The sequence below is a fragment of the Syngnathus leptorhynchus genome, chromosome 2 (genome assembly GCF_054491065.1).
Source record: "Syngnathus leptorhynchus isolate UIUO chromosome 2, UIUO_Slep, whole genome shotgun sequence".
Taxonomy (NCBI): Eukaryota; Metazoa; Chordata; class Actinopteri; order Syngnathiformes; family Syngnathidae; genus Syngnathus; species Syngnathus leptorhynchus.
In genome coordinates this window covers 16,947,375-16,963,990 of record NC_141196.1, presented here as the reverse complement: position 1 = coordinate 16,963,990, position 16,616 = coordinate 16,947,375, and the positions used below count along the sequence as shown (strand labels likewise).

The 16,616-nt window shown below is 41.2% G+C and overlaps 1 protein-coding gene across 1 annotated transcript; it reads right to left on the bottom strand.

The window, feature by feature from the left end:
• Nucleotides 1–805: 805 nt before the first annotated feature.
• f8 (coagulation factor VIII, procoagulant component) lies at nucleotides 806–15,101 on the bottom strand. The gene is made up of 27 exons (XM_085906337.1): nucleotides 14,935–15,101; nucleotides 14,745–14,845; nucleotides 14,145–14,267; nucleotides 13,346–13,558; nucleotides 11,946–12,125; nucleotides 11,772–11,869; nucleotides 11,510–11,630; nucleotides 11,196–11,433; nucleotides 10,950–11,115; nucleotides 10,762–10,849; nucleotides 10,092–10,303; nucleotides 8,699–8,840; nucleotides 8,409–8,618; nucleotides 7,031–7,833; nucleotides 6,803–6,945; nucleotides 6,222–6,387; nucleotides 5,900–6,139; nucleotides 5,211–5,445; nucleotides 4,936–5,118; nucleotides 4,709–4,825; nucleotides 4,095–4,166; nucleotides 3,835–3,920; nucleotides 3,527–3,682; nucleotides 3,162–3,306; nucleotides 2,640–2,782; nucleotides 1,462–1,644; nucleotides 806–1,262 (listed from the first exon to the last, which is right to left on the bottom strand). The coding sequence occupies exons 1-27, from the start codon at nucleotides 15,078–15,080 to the stop codon at nucleotides 1,107–1,109; spliced, it is 4,866 nt and encodes a 1,621-aa protein (XP_085762463.1). The 5' UTR covers nucleotides 15,081–15,101; the 3' UTR covers nucleotides 806–1,106.
• Nucleotides 15,102–16,616: the final 1,515 nt, after the last annotated feature.

Sequence of the window (16,616 nt, the reverse complement as noted above, 5' to 3'; positions counted from 1 at the left end):
TATCATTACAATACGATGCTAATGGTAAAAATAGAAAAAGCTCTGTACTGTAACAAGCTGTTCCTTTTGAAGCATTTATGCGCAACCATATTCCGTATCAGAAATTGGAGCTTGAGTTTGAAACCATGAAAGATTAAGTTGTTGGTTGTTTTAAGCATAGATTAAACACCAGCCAGGTGAGCATGGGGTAATGACTCCTGCACAATCCCATCAAGACTCAGTCAGTCAGCGTTGAAACAAGGTGCTGCCTTCTCTTGGTGACATTACGCACGTTGCCATTGTTTTGCGAGCCCTATCAGCTAAGCATGACGTCTCTGCAAATGTACGTCCTGTCCAGTGTTACTCTCCATTGCCCCCTCTGCCTGGAAACTTCCTCAGCTGATAAAAAGGTGATAAAGGCAATTAAGACTAACAAACATACTGATCATGTTTTCATGCTATCGCGTCACACATTCTTGAGACAAGCCTCCAAACTGCAGCTTGTCAAGGAACAATTTGGGAGCGCGGTTGCTCATTGTGTGTCCCAGGACGGCCTGCTCCGGCAGGATAAGCCAAAATAACAGTTAAGGAACACTGAGGACAGCGGGTGCATGAGGTGAAGGACAAGCCAAGATAATGTGCAAGAACGAAGCAGGATGAAAGTTCCCGAGTATCGAAAGTGAATGGAAACTAAGAATTCTTCCCCACTTTCTGCGACCCATTTTTTTTTTTTTTACTTTGTGACGACAATACAGTAATATACACGTGTTTGTATCAATATTGATGATATTGTTGTCACACCTGAAGTATGCAATGATTAGTGCAACTCATTGAGATTTATTATTTAGATGAAACGTTACCAAAGCAGAAATATACATCCATTCATAGTTTTCCAACAACATAGAACAAGCATTCAAACAGTATACATCCATCACTGTGTGAAATATTTACACAAGCTTACATTCTGAGCATGTTGGCATGTCCGAGGCAAATGCTACTTTTAAAGTGACAACTGTTCTCTCCATTACCACAATATATCTGTTCGACTTTTCTAACAGGAAGAATAGATCCAATACTTTAGCGCAGAGTTAATGTGCATCGTAAAGGTGCTTTGAGTAACATGCTTGTTAGAGGTCCTGCTGTGTGATGCAGCCCAGCACTTCCAGACGCAGAGCGATGTCGTTGATCCAGCCACGAGGGTGGATGCGCATGTAGCGGCCGAACAGGGCCGGCTCAAAAACTGTGAGGGCCTCTGTGTCCGGGTCGTTGTTACCTGTGAAGATCTAAAAAGGAACAAGCAATCTTTACAGGACACTTCTTGACAGTCTGATGAGATTCAAAACAGGTAAAGATAGCATAAATCTATCAATTGTGTGCCTAATGTTGTGGCGGGTAGACCATGTGGGATTTTTTTTCTGTCGAGACAATACATGTAAATGAGGCACAGATCTCTGGAACTTAGTATGTGTCATTTTGTTGTACCTGTTCCCTGCGCGAGTCCTTCTCCAACACACTGCTCCATGAGTATCCATCGAGACTGACAGTCACCGAGAATTCTGTGACCATCATTTCTGTCATGAAAGACCTCGCCCCCTGGGTGATGACCCCTGTGATGCGCTTGATGGAGTTCAAGTCCACTTGCAGCCACTCGTGAGGATTGTTGTTCTGGGAATTTTGCCAGAGAGGATTAATATGAGGAAAGATCATTTGAAAGAGAGAAAAAATAGTAGATTGGCTACAAGATAAAAGAATGGACTTAGGCCACGGAAAGACCCTTATGTAATTTTAAGATCTCATTAAAGTCAAGTGTCTACTTGAAATTGCTTGGAAATGCTGAATGAATGAATGAATGCTGTCAACGAGATGAACTACGGAATGGAACATTCTAACCAAGCAGTATAAGGCTCAGGTTAAAAATGTTCGATACAATAATATATGTTCTATGTGCTCTCAAAATTCAAAACATAGTATTCTGATTAATATTGACATAAAATAAAATAAAATAAAATAGTCACCATCAAAAAAATAGGGTTTAGAGTACTGGGGGCACACAAACATATTTAACATGGCACATTTCTGACTTGACTTCCCCTGTAGCATCTAACTAAGATGAATGACTGGCAACAACTGTGTAATAGTTGGCCAGCAGTACTCGACTTCTCGCCAAGATCACAAATGTGGCATTTGACCGTTCATAACAAGTGCAAAAGAAGTCACACCTCAGTTTTGCATTGTGTGAAGATAAATAGGCGAGTATAGTCACAGAATTAATAGACTGAGAATTTAGGGTTAGGGTGTTGAAGTAGGTTTTCAAACTAGGGTTAGAGTTTAGAAGTTCAAATTAGGGTTAGGGTTTCGAAGTAGGGTTTAAATGTCAAAGTAGGGTTTTGAACTAGGGTTAGGGTTTTGAAGTAACGTTGGGATTTCAAAGTAGGGTTTTCAACTAGGGTTTGGGTTTCAAAGTAGGCTTTCAAACTGAGGTTAGGGTTTTGAAGTAGATTTTCAGACTTGGGTTAGAATTTCAAAGGAGGGTTCAAGTTAGGGTTAATATTTGGAAGTAAGGTTTGAAACTATATTTTCAAAATCTCATCTGCTCCCCTGCTAACATTGATTAACATTGTCCATTTACACGTGAACAGGGCAAAGGCAAAGGAGTTCACCTTGGGCCTCCAGGCGTTGGTCCTGCCTTCCTGATGGAGGCGAGCAAGGGTGGGGATCCATTTACGTAGCATTGATGAACGATGTGAGGAGGCGGTAATGTTAAAAATCAATCCGCTCCTTAGGCCAAGTGGATATGAGCAACCTGCACACACATGAACATGCACACACGTATCAGCCACTTCCTGATTATGAGCCACAGTATACAGCAGGAGGTTATTTTTTAAATACACATTTTTTTAGATACAAACATGGTGGCAGTATATTCATTTCACAGTAAGCAGTAGTGTGGCAGAGTGACACTGTGTTGTCAAAACAACCTTGTAACCGTACTTTAGGAAGGTCCATTTTAGCTTGGCGCATCAAAGGTGGCTTAGCGATCAGCATCCATGAGAGTATAACTCTTGGAGAAAGAGGTGTTTGTTCTCAATGGTGGCTACATATGTAGCTCGACCACATGTCACGATAAACTTGTAAGTCAAGGCTCCACTATATACTATGTGTATTGTAAAGTTAAGGCTCACTGTTGAGATCACAGCCCAGCAGCTCCAGACGCAGTGCAGGCCTCCGTACAAAGCTAGCAGGGTGAATCCTAACGTAGCGAGCCACAAACGGAGGTGAGAACCGGTTTTGCTTCACTGTGGAGCTGTCTGTGTTTCCGTGAAATTTCTAAAGCAGAGTCACAAAATGGTTAGATTTTAGGAAGACGTTGGTCTGACCTTTTTGCCTTGTCTAGGACATTTAAAAAAACAAGAGGCTGACATAGGCAAATAAAACAGGTACATTGACATGAGCATTATTGCAGAAAAACAAAAACATATGGAAGAAAAACTTAATTAGGTGAAAATAATGACGTGCACGGGGAGTTGTGGGAGTGTGGATTTCGCACATTGGGCAGTTTTGTGTAGTTCCCTTGGTAGGTGATCCACGTCTCCTGGTCCAGGCTGTAGGAAACGACAAATAGTGGGATGAAGTTCTCCCTGAGGCTTGCGCTCACTCCCTGTGTCTCAATGCCATGCAGCAGAGTTGGCTTCAGCAAATCCACCTGATAATACATCGGTTATGATGAATAAAGGCAATGTTATACTCATTGATATCATAAAACATTCAATGATTATAAAGATCACTGGTCACAGGACATAGGCAGCTAAATAAATGTAAAAGGTTGACAGCATGGGGAATAGCTGCATGTTCAACCTGTATCCAGGAGAGGCTGTCTGTACCCATCCAAGCATTGATATAACCAGACTGATGCAGCCTCGCCAGATGGGGCTCCCAACTATCTGGACACACATGTGGAAATATAGTTAGTATTAAATGTTCAAACAATGCAGTAAACCGAAATGATCATTACGGCACTTGTGCTAATGTTTATGCCTCAATGTATGCCCTAAATAAATAGGAATATAACATATTTCACAAATTGTTTAAATGTCTGTTAATGATTATTTTTTTACCTATGTGATCTGAAGCAGTGATCTGTGAGTCCTGGATGTGTCCAGATTTCATTCCCAGAGGTAAAGCACATTCTGTATTACAAAAAGAAAAATCAGGAAATATGATAATAACTTGAGTTACAATTACATTTATGGACTGTATTGACACTCAACATCTAAAACATTAGGTACTGTACTTCATCGAATGAAGTAAGTTTGGACTGTTTCCAAAGTATGAGTATCGTGAGTGGAGTCTTTGGTGAATGTTCATACATCCATACTGATTTTACTTGGCAAATTATTTAAAGATACTAAGACAGAGGCGATTTTCTTTTTTTTTTTACCTGCTTAACATGTTTTGGCCATTTCCTGTAGCCTTGACACTTCTGAGGAAGACTTCAGGAAGTTACGGCACATGTGAAGCAGGTAAAAAAACTCGCCTCTGTCATACAAAAAAAAAAAAAGTATCTTTAAATAATCATACGTATCCAGTTTTCCAACTGAAATAAATATAAATAAATTGGTTGCCGAGTGAAAATCAATGATGTCTGTGGTATATTTTAGTAGACACGGCACATATGCCATATTCCTTTTTGAAAAGCAAGGTATGTCGACTTTAGTTTAAAAGCTCTCACCTGGATCATAGACCAACAGTTTAGCCCTCATTCCAGCCAGCTGGTAGTCTCCGACAGTGCACTTAACTAACCATGTTCCGACCGTGGAGGGGATCATCTCCATGGTGCCGAAAACACCTCGAGTGAGCAGATACACACACGGTTGAAGGGTAGTATGGTCCAATTGCATGATCAAACGCAAACACTATTTCCTTGCCTTTACAATCAATATGTTTGTGCGTATTTACCAGGGAAGAGGTTGTAGACGCCCATGCGGTGCTCCTCCCCGGTGTGTAGTGTGAAAGGCAAACCATGGAAGTGCACAGCATGGTACTCTCCATCACTCCCTACATTTAAAAGGTGCCACCTTACTCGCTGCCGCTGTGCAACCACCAAACCAGGAAGTGTCTCTGCCACATAGCCATTTATTGCTATGGATATAAAATAGTAAAGTCTTATTAATGATAAATTGGAAAAATAAACAACCAAAAATTGCAGCTACTCACACCACAATATTATCTACCTGCAAACCTATTGCTGATCTGATACCAGGGGTCGCCCAGGTTGACTTGGCAGGGAGGGGCACAATGCTTCTCAAGGTTCTCTTCGAGATACCAGCTTTTGGTCTCATCAAATGTGTGAAAGAGAAGGCTGAAATCCCGGACAGGCGATCCGACTCCTTGTTCCTCAACGGGCAGCAGAGTCCCAGTCTTACACACGAGCAGTGGGCCAATCAGACCTGAGTGAAGGTCCCTCTCCTGGCACAGAAACACACAAATATTAATCTCATTTACCTGGAAATTTAACAAAATACAAATACGATCAATAGTAATGTCTCTTCCGATACAAATAAGATCAATAATAAAGTCTCTTCCGGTTTTGAATGATTCACTACATTGCTACTCGACTTTAGGATAGTGCAAATTGACACAGATTTGACACTGAGCAATAAGGTCGGATTGCAACTTTCATGAGTTGTGGTGCAGTTTCAGACGTATTGGTATTATGGCAAAGAACCATCTCCTCACGCTGGACATTGAACTGGTGGCTGTGGAAAACAATTCATACATAGAGAATATATGTGGCAAATTACATGTGAAAATTTCCTATCTTGAACATACAAAGTAATAATGTCGAATCAGAGACCTTTCACTTTTTTTCCCTGACCATTCCTTACATAACAATTAAAAGGACCTATGGATCTATGCAGACCTTGTCCACCGTGGAATAGTACGCGCCGGCCTTGCAGTCAAATTCCTCATCGGTGGGACCTTGCTTCTTTGTGATTCTCCAGCTATATGTGCGAACCTCTCCAGGTGGGACAGGGTCTCCGGGGACCCCACCTGGCCCCAATGGGTCATAGTTTTGTGCAATGCCAACACCTTGAGTACGATCATAAACTCCCTGAAGGTGAAACGAGTAGGGCCTGGATGCCTTGTTCATGAACGTTACCTTGAATAGGGCACAGCAAGTCAACACAGGTTACCACACCGAAAATTATACTTCACTTTATTTAGTTTAATTAACTACTTACAGTAAGGAGCTCGTTAATTTTGACTTTGATGAGAGGGCCCATGATTCCAAGGTGTTGGTGAAGCTCTCCTCTCATGTTAGGCTCAAGAAAGTTTTTATCAGGGTAGGCCTTAAACACCACCTTCTTGTATTCTGGAAGGAACTTCCTCATTCCACGACGCTTCTCTCTAGAGGAAAGTAAACATCCTGGTTCATTCTAACATTACCGTCCACATCATATAAAAAAAAGATTCATTCAGGAGTTTCAAGTGAAATAATCTAACACCGAGGCAGAAGGGGCAAAGGCAAAACTGAGCAAAAGCAAAAATTGCACCGAAAAAAAAACAAATGATTGAAGGCTTTGTTTTTGCTATGCGCCAATTAATGGGCTAAAAGTGGTACAATGTACCTCAAAACATATAGATTATGTCCAGACAAACAGTCATTTAATCTTTTGAGTTTCATTTGTAACCACAATATGGTAGTTTTAAACTAGAGGACCCTCATGGAGAAGAATGAAGTTTTAAAATGTGTTGCTCATACAGCTCAGAAGGTTTTGGAAAGGTTTTGACTTTATAGGAACTACTGTATATCTGTTCGTACCCAGGTTTAATAAAATGAGGGTCTTTTCTGACGCCGTAGTCCCAGCTAATCTCCTCTGCAGCAATGTAGTAGTCGCGGTATATTGTTTGTGTAGAGCGTATGTCAATTTTGTCCGAGGTAATTCCATCAGATGTGTTGTTCTCCTGAAATAACAGCAACAATGTGGGATTAAGGATTTTGGGGATGTAATTAAGTGGACAGTCCACATTCCCTGAGCGGCAACGTTACCTCTTGGCTGTATTCGTCATAATCCAAAAACAGGTTGATTCCCGTTGTGTTTTTTCTGGATGTAGAATTATAATCCACCCATAGAGAATCCACTGTGAGAACCTCTGAATCATTCTCAATATGGGTTTCTCTAAAGAGTTGGTCCAGTGAATTGCTTTCAGTTAAAAGATTGTCTTTGAGGTTTGGACTTGTGTCCGGTAAAATCTCATTGCTCTCTTCCTTCGTCACATTTGTTTCAAGCGATATCACACTCCTTTGATTGGGGTTCATTTCGACACCAAGGTCTGTTCCATTTTCTTTGGTCTCTCCTCCAGATTGCCATCTGATTTCATCATCTCTGGTCTCTGCAGCGCTCAAGTCTTCATGTGTCCAGTTTCCCTCAGCCTGTCTTCTCTGTCTGCCACTTCTTTCACGTTCAGTCTCATTCAAATCCACAATCCACTTCCCATTTCTCTCTAATTCTTCCAAGACCTCCTCTGGGATTCCTCCCTCAAGTGCACTTGCTGCATTTCCTCCCTCTGAAGACACCCGCTTCAATTGACAGATTTGGTCTCCTTTCACAGTCCACTCATTATCACCACCAGTGTCATTTGGACTGGCAGTAAAGTTCTTGCACACCCAAATCATTGTTGTATTCTGAGGTCTCCTGCTCTTTGGTAGTACGTCCACGCAGTCAGAGATATCATTGATGTCCTCATCCCGGTCGACCAAAGTGTCTCCATAGTTACAAGGACAAACGCTGTAATGAATGCTCATCCCCCGGCTCTTGAGAGTACCATCGAAGGCACTTATCTCCCACTCACCTGTGAGAGAAGACAGGAAGTCAGGAAATGCATAAACAAATGATATCTTTGGGAGGACTAAATCTCAGGCTTAAATTTCAAACCTCAAGACCCAAAGATTTTATGGCAGGGGTCACCAAGTCGGTCCTTGAGGGCCCCTATCCAGCCTGTTTTAGACGCATCCCAACTGTAACACACCTGATTCAAGCTGATCATTTGAATCAGGTGTGTTGAAGTACTGCTGCACCGAAAACAGGCTGGATAGGAGCCCTTGAGGACCGGAGTTGGTGACCCCTGCTTTATGGGATGACAGTTGTTTGCAGCAGGTTGGACAGGCCCAAAAAAGACATCAAGCATCAACAACCTCTGGCACTCCTTTGAGAGCCAGACCAAAATTGATGGCAAATTTGTATATGCAGACTCCTCCCTTCATTAAGGTCTTGGGTAAGATGGAGCCTATCTGTCTTTGGGCAAGAGCTTGGGCACAAAACACAGGCCACCATTACAAGAGCTAAATCAAAAGACTCCAGAATGGATGCAATTTTACGGTGTATCTGATGTGTCGGATGTTGGTTTTGATGTTTAAATGAGATTACCTGGCAAATCCATTTCCATGATAATGGTCATGCTAGTCATTGGGAAGAGGGTGAGGACCGACTGATGTAGGCCATTATGCTGAAAAAGGTTTCCAGTGAAGTAGACAGACAGGAAGTCGCTCTGGGTGCCCACGGTGGCCACATGCCAGAAAGTGACATCAGTCTGGCACATCAAAAAGTGGTGTCTACTGAACATGATGCCATTTATGCCTGGAAGATGGAGATGAAATACACACTTCTGTTGTTGTTCTGCCACAGCAGAGTTGCAATAGAGTGCAGGGAGAACTCACTGTATATGACATTTGAGTTGTAGAGGTCAGGGTTTGTGTCTCTGGATGAGTTCTGGTGTTGGTAAATGTTTTCATCCACATACCAACTTTTGTTCTCATCGAAGACCGCAAAAATAACAGTCCACTCTTTATCAGGTGCCAACTGTGACAGAAGCGTGGATATGAGAAACACTGATTTTATGTAAATGGCATCCTTGGTGTTAATCATGTGACATTCAAACGTGGACAAAATTATTAGTAGCGCTCCGTTAGTAAAAAGATAACAACACTGTGGCCACTGAAATAACTTGAATCTGAAATAGGAGGCTCCAAATTACTAAAATTCAGCAATGAAAATCCGACATTACTTCAAAATTGTGGTTCAACACAATTATTTTAGGGCATATAAAACTGTCACTTCTCTGAAATATGGAGGAGGTGCTGTTGTGTTCTGGGGGGCTTTGCTGAATCTGACACAGGGTGTCTTGAAATGGTGCAGAATACAATGAAATCTCATCACTATAACTTGATGTTTTTTTTTTCTTGTAAATAGAAAGAAAATGTCTTGCCTCATCACCTATAATTGTATTCTAGAAAAATGTGCTGCAGTGTCAGAAAACCTGGTCTCAGTTGCAGGTCATGGTTCCTGGAATAGGATAATGACAAAAAAACACACAGCCGAAAACGTCCAAGGCTAAGAACAAAATATTCGTGAAGTGGCGTCCTATGAGCCCTGATCTAAATCCAAATGAACATCTGTGGAACACTGAGTGGAATAGGGTTATTTTTCTCCTTGGAGGGTGCATGGGATGGCCAAGTATATTTCAGTGAGTCTGCAAAATGAAACAAATCTTCAAAATGCTGATAAACCTTCACTATATGCTCCCTACAGGGGACCGGGGAAATGTGGGAAACAATTCCTGGAAAGATTGGGATTTATACCTAAAAGTCAATTATCTGGTCTGGCACCAAGAACAGGCATATTTCTGTTGGGGGGGGGGGGGCATTGCCCCCGTGACCTCCCATCAAGCTCTACTAGTACTGTGGAAGGGGCGCCAACATAACATCTTGAAAAAGCACCCTTCAAATCTCAGACAAATGGAGCACTTTGCTTATGATGTGGGCCAAGATACCCACTAGGAGGTGCAGAAATCATATTGAATGTTCGAGAAGTCCTTTGATTGCTGTGATTGCCTCAAAAGATTGTGTATTAAGTCAAGGGTACTATTATCTTTGTCCAGGCCTGTTTCATGAGATTGTTCACAATAATTCTGTTGAACCATCATTTAAAAGCAATGTCTGATTTTCATTGGTTAATTCAGATAATTATTTTGTCGTTTGTTAGATTCAAGTTATTTTCAACATGGCTTTCCTTTCATTGACAGTGGAGTATCAACACATCACATCTTCTCACCAGGCGTCCTCTGGTGTCAATGGCTTTAGATTTGCAGATGAGCAATATGCCCACAAGCCCCGAGGCCAGGTCCCTCTCTGGGGACACGGTACTCTGATACAGTTGCGACAGACATTCAGGGTCCCCCTCCAAGGGTCCGTCATCGGTGGTTATCTCCCAGACATACACAAAGGTCCCATTTGGGGGCACCTCCATTGAGCGCAAGTCATTTTCTGCAATAATGACACACATTCACATTAGATGTAAGATTTAGACCAACAATAAGTAAAGTGTGAACAATGAAACTAGCAAGAGAAAGTACACACTATGGATTTTTCATGACTACACATAGTATGCACTTTGTAGTATCTAGTTTGGAAATACTTATTCAGTTGTTGGGGTGTGCAAAGTGGTATCAAATGTTTGTTCAATGTTTTATCAAATGCACATTCTTAATTATACCTTCTGTATAAAAATTATTCAAAACAGTATCTTACAATTTTTTGTTTTGTCCTTGCAAATGCCATCTTTTTGTGGTACAAAAGAGAATCATTTCAAACATTACCCCACCATCATTTTGACCTACAACCCATAAAACGCAATTGAAATAAGAACTATTTTCGAGAGGCAAGAAAACAAGTGCATACGTGTGTACACTAACCAATGACCCACTCTTGCAAAAGTGGCTTACCATTTGTCGAGGTCAGCAGTGGATAGACTTTGGTGAGGTCATTGGGATAGATATTAAGAGGATGACTGGCCAGGTTTTTGAATGTGATCTGGAGGCAGAATTCAAGAATTCATCAAATTAAGTTGAACACTTGTTTTTAAAGCCAAGTCTGAAAATTGTCTCTAACCACTTATACTTGGTTGACTTACGTGGAATCGATCACTGACTTTTCCTTTCAAGAGTGGACCCATCAGTGTCCTGACTGTGTTTTTTCTCCGGGTGAAAGATCTGTCTGTGTATTCTACATAAGCCACCTTTTTATACTTGTAGTCGTGGTAACGAGGGACCTCAGGCATTAATCTGGACTTCAGCTCACTCATGTTTGAAAGAGTAATGTTTGAATTTAGTTACATTTCCTGTTGCCATCTGTAACTTTGCTTTCCTTTGCGTGCTACCTGTCTGTGGCAGTGTGATGAGGAGCGTAGTCCCAAATGACCTCCTCAGCGGCGATGTAGTGTTTCCAGATTTTGGAGCCCTGTCGCCTGCCGGGTCCCCTGTGTGAGCGTGGCCTCATGGGCAGTAGATTGATGGTGTTGAAGTTTTCCTCCCCATAATCATCATAGTCGTCCTGTTTGGCATTGCGAAGGTCAGGCCCAGGGCAGTTCTCCACCTTGAACATTGCTCTCATGCCATCTGGGCATAGACACCAACGAAATCACTTTGAGCTCCTATGATTGGAGTGATATTCATGTGAAAACGTTTCTCGTACTTAGGCGGTGTGCATGTATCTGACAGCTGATGAGAAAGCGGCCGGGGTCGCCAGGCTTCATTTCTGCAGTGACAAAGGTCATGGGGGTCACCTCCATGGTCACTTTGCGATGTTTCATCACCTGGAAAAGCAAAAGCAGACAAATACACTCTGAACCGGATTGCATTATGAGATTGTTTTCAATCCAATTTATGGCTTTTAGAACATTCAGGGTTTTTTATGTTAATTAGAAAATGTCGGATGAAAGGTTTCAGTGGATCACCTTCAGAGTGTGATCCTGGAATTGGATAGAGTGGATTTCTGGGGCAGTGCCGACACCAATCATATGCCAGAACACACGTTTTTGACACATTGTCAAACCTGCATGAGCACAGGCACAGGCACGCATTAACGATGACACCAACGCTGTGTGCATCTTGTCACTGTAGTTGCCCACCAGGCAAAGTGGAGTTGATGTAGCCATTGATGGTGTGATATTCTTTCATGTTGTTGTTCTGAATATTATCTCTGCTTCTCCTCTCTCCCACTTCCCTATACCAGCTCTTGCTTTCATCAAACACGGCAAAGAGCAGCACAAACGCAGTATTTCTCCTCATGTTGTCCTTACTGAAGGCACCTGGGGGAACATGCACAGACAAACAGGATGTGAAGAATTTGTGTATTGCATGGAGTTTCTGGTCAATCCTGTTGGAAAAAAAAATCCAGTTTGAAACACTTTAAAAAAAAAAATCTATATGTTGAGACGTTGATGTTTTGATTCAAAATAAGATTCACAGTATACTATATGCTGGCAGAGAAAATGGGCTGGCTATTCATATTATTTACAGATTAAAATGTTGATTGATATGTTTGAAAAGTTGCTATGTGATGTGTTTGCACAAATACATTTACAGTTGAATTAATTGCATTTAACATACAATATGTATGTGAGGATTTAACATTTCAAAATCATAAAGCTTTCATAATAGCAGAGAAAAACTTCTGGATTTATGATACAATATATGTTGCTAAGTATTTGCCTTTAAGGCGGAAGGATGTGTGTGGTAAATTGTAACCTGTGTGTAATGCAATCGGGCAATATTGAGTGGAGCCACATGGGTTTTTCTTTTGCTCATTTTCTCTCAGGTTATTTCCCAAATTCTGCATTTTTCTATCTTTACCATTCATTTAACATTCACTTCCTGGCCACATTAGAAATTAATTTCAATGGATATCTTCAACGAAATGGAAATGACAGGAATCTGTGATCTGTGATATAAATGTTGGCTGTGTTTACATTTGGACAATTATCCAATTATTCTTGATTTACTGGAACAATTTTGAGAAAGCAATTTAAATTGTCTCTGTAACTTCATAATTTTAAGGAGTATTTTAACCAACTTAAAATTTTGAACACAGGATATACCTGTATCATTTTGGACATGGAACTATTTGTCAAAATAACCTACTATTTAGACATATTGAATCGTTATTATACTTAATGGAAAATCAACGCAAAAATGTTTTATCCAGCTCAGTATTCCAATTAATATGGCATTCGTGCATTATGAATTAAGCATTTAAAAACCACTCGTTTTTAATCGATTTCAGGGTGCGGCTCTTTTGCCACTTGCTGACGACTGAAAATAACACCACAGTTCCTCGGGGCTCAGGTAACAACCAATCAAGTATATGACCAAACTCAGAAAACAGGTGTGATTTCACTCCTGAAAAGAACAAGTATGTCATTTATTATGATTATTATTATTATGATTATTATTATTATTATTATTATTATATGACAGGACAGCATGCACACTTGTATTTTGTTACATTCATTCCTTCTACAACACTGACTTGACTGGCAGATGATCAGGGCACCAATAAGTCCAGAGTTGAGGTCACGGACTGGGTCCACTTGGGATGAATACGTGTAGGTAAGACACTCAGGGTCATCGATTGTGGGTCCGTCGGCGGCGCTGATATCCCACACGTACTTGTGGTATTTTCCCGGAAGGACGGCATCGTCCTCCTTCTCCTTGCCTGCTGTGGAGTCATCATAGCCAGCTCCTGGTGGAGGGGAAACATTACAAAACATTAGAAACAAAAACTATTTTACAATCTTGCTCAAGAGTTCAGTTCGCTGTAGGCAGTTTACACAACATCTCAGATGATGAAAAAGTCAATCGTGGGATATCATCCTGTGGCAGGAAGACATGAGTTGCTTTCAGGAAATGAGACATGCCACTGCTCAGAGGATGTCATGAACTTTCTAGCTATGAACGCTTTAATTTATGCTGGGATATATTGGACAACGTCTTTTGGCTTGTACAGCCAGATAATAAGTCTGCACACTCAAAGGAATCAGTAGTTACAAGTAAAAAAAGTACAAGGTTTGTGATTGTATTTTGACCATCAGTCACTTCACGAGACCTTTGTATGATAAGTATAACAATGTAATCTTGTTTTCCTCATTTTCAGATAGCTTTTACATAACACATTGTTTGGTTATCTTTTTTCCCCTCATTTTCAGGTAGCTTTTACATAACACATTGTTTGAGCCGTTAAAGAGAAGTCTGCTTTAGGAAGAACAGAATCCTGTATGATATCCAGCTGCTATCAAGACATATACAAAGACATATGGCTTGTTCGGTACCTTCAGATTGCTTCCAGTATGTTATACCCACTGGGCTGATACTATAAGGCTGTGTCGCCAGGTTTTTGAAGTGAATGATCACTCTTTCACGGGGCTGAGTCTCAATCACTGGACCTTGAATACCTGTAAGCAAAACACAACAAAAACAAAAAGTTAATATCCAAGCTTCTGTGGAATCTTAACAGCTCTGAAGAATTTTCTCGCACACACACACACACACACACACACACACACACACACACACACACACACACACACACACACACACACACACACACACACACACACGCACGCACGCACACGCACGCACGCACACGCACGCACACGCGCGCACACGCGCGCACACGCGCACACACACACACACACACACACACACACACACACACACACACACACACACACACACACACACACACACACACACACACAAACCTAGCCCAGCTGACATCGGACAACCAGTCGCACCCACATGCACACAGTCACTGAGCAGGAATCAATCCCTCGCTGCCCGTACAAATGCATCTTATAGCATTTCAGCATCACCGCACTGGTTTTTAAAATACAAGAACAAGATCACTGTGATTATCTGCTGTCTCAAACCTGCCCAAGGTGGTTTTGGTTTAGGAACACTGTACGTGGCATCTGTGTACTCCCTGTAAACTGCTTTGATAAACTTTTGAGGGCTGCCTTTGGACAACAACCTATAAGGAAAGTAAATCACAGTGTACAATGAAAATTAAATTCAGGCAAACCACTAAGATGTTAAATAAACAAAACAAAACAAAATCACCTTTGGTCAGATGTTGTATCACCATCCCCCGCACTGACATAGTCCCATCCAATTTCCACAGCAGCAATAAAATGCTCCCTCACAGTAATGTTCCTTGCCTGGCAAACAGCGCACAGCAGCAGCAGACGCAGAAGTGACACTCCCATCGTCAACTTGTACGCGCCACCAAGACCTGGCTCAAAGAGACTGGGTGCCTCACTTAAATGTCAGCATATTTATCAAAGTCAGTGGGTGGGAGGAAAGGCTGGATGGACTGTGTGTTTGTGCATGTGTGGGTGGGTGTGAGAGAGGGACTAGAGAATCTATTATCTGGTGGATGTCACTTCATGGTGTCAGTCCATGGTGCACGAGTGCTCCTCATAGCTGATAAAAATATATTTTTTTAAATATATTTATTAAAACCTTCAGCATTCATAATAAAGTAAATAAGTAAATAAAGTCTCACACATTATATGAATATTAAAAGGTTTACATTTCTCGATAATACTACAATGACTACTACTACTACTAACAACAACAACAATAATAGCCGCATTAATAATAATGAACTTTGGCACTGTATTAACACTTTTCATTTGTGTGAGAACATATATACACTACTCTTAATGGTAGTGGTAAATGAATACCAAATATTTTATCTTTGGTAAAGCTTTTATTGGGTAAGAATAGAAAATGAAATGCACCAAATGAAATCAAAACACTTGCATCGTGGTGTGGATTGACACAAAAAGGAATTTTGCAAACTAATCTCCCCCCTATATTTGTATTATACCGTATTGGCCCGAATATAAGACAGTGTTTTTTGCATTGAAATAAGACTGAAAAAGTGGGGGTCGTCTTACATTCGGGGGCTAGACATTATACCCATTCACAATGCGAGATGGCGCCAGGTATCTTTAAAGCGAATGCTGAACTGAACAGGCCAAAGCAAACCCCTGTCACGAAGAAGAAAGAGAGAAATCTCAGCTACTCTCAAGTTTAAACCAGTTTGGACTACTTTTTTGCAATGTTTTTCCTTATTCTGATTTGTTTCAAGACTACAGTTACAGTTAGACTTCACGTTGAGGGTTAATGCAGTTATTGCAATTTTGTTGTTTTATCACAGTAGATTGGTTTATTTACATTTCAAAAACTAGAAGCCATTCATTTACAAATGTAGCTTCCTAAAATTCACGGTTTAAATAAGAGAAATAGTATTCGTCATTATGAAGGCCCCCTAAAGCAGCGAAGCGATCCGTGTTGATCTGACTGATGTGCTGTCAACAGGCTTGTAGCTGATGATAAATTTGCGCTCGTTGCTCCAGAAGTCTAATTCAAAGTAGTCCATTAATGTAATGAGTGCAATCTTTGGCCCTTCTGAATGACAACATTGACATCTAGTGGTTGTAACAAGCACTTGGGCTCCTACACCACTTTTAAACGTTGATGCGGAGTATAAATCACGTTTTAATTAAAACACAGAAAATAAATGATGTAAACATGAGCATGTTTTTGGATGTGGGAGGAAACCGGAGTGCCCGGAGAAAACCCACGCGGACACGGGGAGAACATGCAAACTCCGCACAGGGAGGCCGGAGGTGGAATAGAACCCGCACCCTCCTAACTGTGAGGCGGACGTGCTACCCAGTTCACCACCGAGCCGACCTGTGGAATACATTACGACATCTTAGTATTTGAATTTG

Excerpts from the sequence above, each read along its gene's own strand:
- f8 (XM_085906337.1), bottom strand. The coding sequence starts at position 15,080 with ATGGGAGTGTCACTTCTGCGTCTGCTGCTGCTGTGCGCTGTTTGCCAG. Across the intron at positions 12,126-13,345 it reads CCTGATCATCTGCCAGTCAA|GTGCCTTCAGTAAGGACAAC; the intron begins GTCAGTGTTGTA and ends ATGTTCCCCCAG. Across the intron at positions 6,388-6,802 it reads CCTCATTTTATTAAACCTGG|AGAGAAGCGTCGTGGAATGA; the intron begins GTACGAACAGAT and ends ACTTTCCTCTAG.